General features: G+C 46.4%; 1 protein-coding gene across 1 annotated transcript; it reads right to left on the bottom strand.

Annotated features, from left to right (window-relative positions):
• Window positions 1-1,004: 1,004 nt before the first annotated feature.
• LOC120042416 (stonustoxin subunit beta-like) lies at window positions 1,005-1,493 on the bottom strand (the record flags this gene model as incomplete). The annotated part of the gene is made up of 1 exon (XM_038987252.1): window positions 1,005-1,493. A coding segment is annotated over one exon (489 nt), but the record flags the coding sequence as incomplete, so codon positions are not given.
• Window positions 1,494-3,858: the final 2,365 nt, after the last annotated feature.

Consider the following 3,858-nt stretch of genomic DNA (forward strand, 5'->3'; position numbering starts at 1 on the left):
ACGGCTCTTAATAATGTCTGGAACAGAGTGAATGAAATGGAACACATGGAAACCACGTGTTTGATACCATTCCACTTATTCCCCTCCAGACATTACAAGCCTGTCCTCCCCAATTAAAGTCCCACCAACCTCCTGTGGTACAAACACAAACAGTAAAATATATCAGAAAATCACACTGTGTGTGTCAGTGTGTGTGTGTGTAAGTCTGTTTGTGTCAGTGTGTGTGTTTGTGTGTGGCCAGTGTGTGAGTGTGTGTCCAGTGTGTGTGTGTGTGTGTGTTTGTGTGTCCATTGTGTGTGTGTGTCCAGTTTGTGTGTGTGTGTCCAGTGTGTGTGTGTGTGTACTGTGTGTGTGTGTCCAGTGTGTGTGTGTCCTGTATGTGTGTGTGTGTGTGTGTCCTGTGTGTGTCCAGTGTGTGTGTGTCCTGTGTGTGTGAGTGTGTGTGTGCAGTGTGTGTGTATGTCCTGTTTGTGTGTGTGTGTGTCCGTCCAGTGTGTGTGTCGTGTATGTGTGTGTGTGTGTGTGTGTGTGTGTCCGTCCAGTGTTTGTGAGATGTGTGTGTGTTTTTGTCCAGTGTGTGTATCCTGTATGTGTGTGTGTCCTGTATGTGTGTGTGTGTGTGTGTTCTGTGTGTGTGTCCTGTGTGTGCGTGTCCGTCCAGTGTTTGTGTGTGTGTGTCGAGTGTGTGTGTCCTGTTTGTGTGTGTGTGTCCAGTGTCCTGTGTGCATGTGACCAGTGTGTGTGTCCTGTGTGTGTATGTCCAGTGTGTGTGTGTGTGTGTGTGTGTCCTGTCTGTGTGTGTCCAGTGTGGGTGTCCTGTGTGTGTGTGTGTGTGTGTGTGTGTGTCCAGTGTGTGTGTGTGCGTCCTGTGTCCTGTGTGTGTGTGTGTCCAGTCTGTGTGTGCAGTGTGTGTGTGTGGGTGTGTGTGTGTGTGTCTGTGTCCAGTGTGTGTGTCCAGTGTGTGTTCCCAGTGTGTCAGGTTATTATTTCAGGGACACTGAGGAGTCATAACAAACCCTAAACCCTGGATAGAGGGGCTCAGTGAATGTGGAGGTGAATGTGTACAGGTGGGTAAGTGTGTCAGAGGAGGCTCTATAGAAGGACAGCGTGCCGGCTGGCCAGTCCAGATACACTCCTACTCTGTGGGAGCTGGAGGAGGGGACGTCTATGGTAGTTTCATTATTATTGTGCCTGGCATAGTAACGGTTGTTATAGCAGATCAGACTCCAGGACTTGTCATTGTGTCCAAGCCTACAGTCATTAACCCATCCTCTCCTGCTGATTCCTTTATATGTCACTCCTATATCAGCCCCTTTCCCACTCCACTCTACCTCCCAGTAACAGCGCCCAGTCAGACCCTCTCTACACAGCACCTGTCCACAGTCCTCAAATCTCTCTGGGTGATCAGGATACGGCTGCTCCTCTCTCCTACATGTCACCTTTCTGTTCTCCTCAGACAGAGAGAGGAGTCTGTTTACTGTGTTTGGGTCCAGTGTGAGATCACAGACATCTGATGGATGAAACCAGACACAATATTAGAAATCATCATCATTCACATTAGAATGTTAACTCACTTTTCACTAATTAATTTAATGTAGATGTTTCTAGGTATCAAAAGGAGAAGTTAAGGTAACTTGAGACTTGTTGAATGATCATATGTTATACTGTATGGTAATATAAAACACACTTATTCCCATTAATTACACACACACACACACACACACACACACACACACACACACACACACACACACACACACACACACACACACACACACACACACACACACACACACACACACACACACACATTGTCAAAGCAACTCTTTGTAAACTTTGGTGTCCCTGATTTCTGCTTCTGTAGAACTACAGCTGATATTTAATATGACCAAGTAAGTAATGATGGTGGTCTTTGACTTTGACTTAACTTGAATTAAGACTTATTCTTAGTCATATTCTTCACAGCAGTCAACACTCACATTTTCTAAGCCCAGGTTTCATTGTGTTCTCTCCACCATGTTCCACACTGTAGCGGTAAGCAGAAGAACAGACAGTCATTGAGGGATACACCTGAACTCTCTCTCTCTCACGCACACACACACACACACACACACACACACACACACACACACACACACACACACACACACACACACACACACACACACACACACACACACACACACACACACACACACACACACAGACTGGACACACGCTCACACTGGATCATTAGCGTCAACTAACACACACACACACACACACACACACACACACACACACACACACACACACACACACACACACACACACACACACACAGACTGGACACACACATACACACACAGACTGGACACACGCTCACACTGGATCATTAGCGTCAACTAACACACACACACACACACACACACACACACACACACACACACACACACACACACACACACACACACACACACACACACACACACACTGGGGACACATACACACACACACACTGGAGAGACACATACACACACTGGACACACATACACACACTGGACACACATACACACACTGGACACGCACACACATACATACACACTGGACACACACACACTAGACACACATACACACACACTGGACACACACACACACACACACACACACACACACACACACACACACACTGGACACAAACACACAATGGACACACACACTGGAGACAAACACACACACACTGGACACACACATGCACACTGGACACACACACTGGACACACTGGACACACACACTGGACACACACACACAGTCAAGCATTGGGAAGAATGTTTTGTCTGTGTGTTCAGTGTGTGTGTCCAGTGGGTGTGTCCAATGTGTGTGTGTCTGTGATTGTCCTGTGTGTGTGTGTGTGTGTGTGTCTGTGTGTGTGTGTCTGTATGTGTGTGTGTGTGTGTGTGTGTGTGTGCATGTGTGTCCAGTGTGTGTCTGTCCAGTGTGTGTGTGCGTGTACTGTTTGTGTGTCTAGTGTGTGTGTCCAGTGTGTGGGTGTGTGTCTGTGTTTGTCCAGTGTGTGTCCAGTGTTTGTGTGTGTGTCCTGTGTGTGTGTGTTCTGTGTGCGTTTGTGTGTGTGTGTTTGTGTCCAGTGTGTGTGTGTGTGTGTGTGAGTGTACATGAGTGAGTCCAGTGTGTGTGCGTCCAGTGTGTGTGTGTGTCTGTACCCAGCTGTGTGTCCATGAAGAGTGACAAGTCTATGTATCAACCTGAAGACTTTAGAGAGGGAGACTTTAATACTGAACGAAGTTAAGAAGAACTCATGGGTCATGGTCAGTGAGTTAAACAACACTGTCTCTAGTCATTTCTCCTCTCCCATTTTCCCATATCTTTTTGTTGTTTTCATAATCCATAAACTAATCCTTTTGTCCATTTTCATAGTCCTAAAACAATATTAAACAAACACAACATTCCCTCCGTGTGTGTGTGTGTGTGTGTGTGTGTGTGTGTGTGTGTGTGTGTGTGTGTGTGTGTGTGTGTGTGTGTGTGTGTGTGTGTGTGTGTGTGTGTGTCCAGTAAGTGTGTCCAGTAAGTGTCTCCAGTGTGTGTGTGTCTCGAGTGTGTGTGTGTGTGAGTGTGTCTTGTGTGTGTCCTGTGTGTGTGTGTGTGTGTGTCCAGTGTGAAACACTCACACACTGGACACATACACACACACAGGTCACACAAACACACACACTAGCCACACAAACAGGACACACTGACGTCTGATTAAGTTTTTTTCATGGTTAGTGACTATTTATATCTTTATTTGGTCGAATTTGTGAACGCTACCTATGCAGTAAGAAAATGGTGGTTGAGTCTTTTGCTATCGTGGTTAGCTAATAG

The sequence above is a fragment of the Salvelinus namaycush genome, unplaced genomic scaffold (genome assembly GCF_016432855.1).
Source record: "Salvelinus namaycush isolate Seneca unplaced genomic scaffold, SaNama_1.0 Scaffold68, whole genome shotgun sequence".
NCBI lineage: Eukaryota > Metazoa > Chordata > Actinopteri > Salmoniformes > Salmonidae > Salvelinus > Salvelinus namaycush.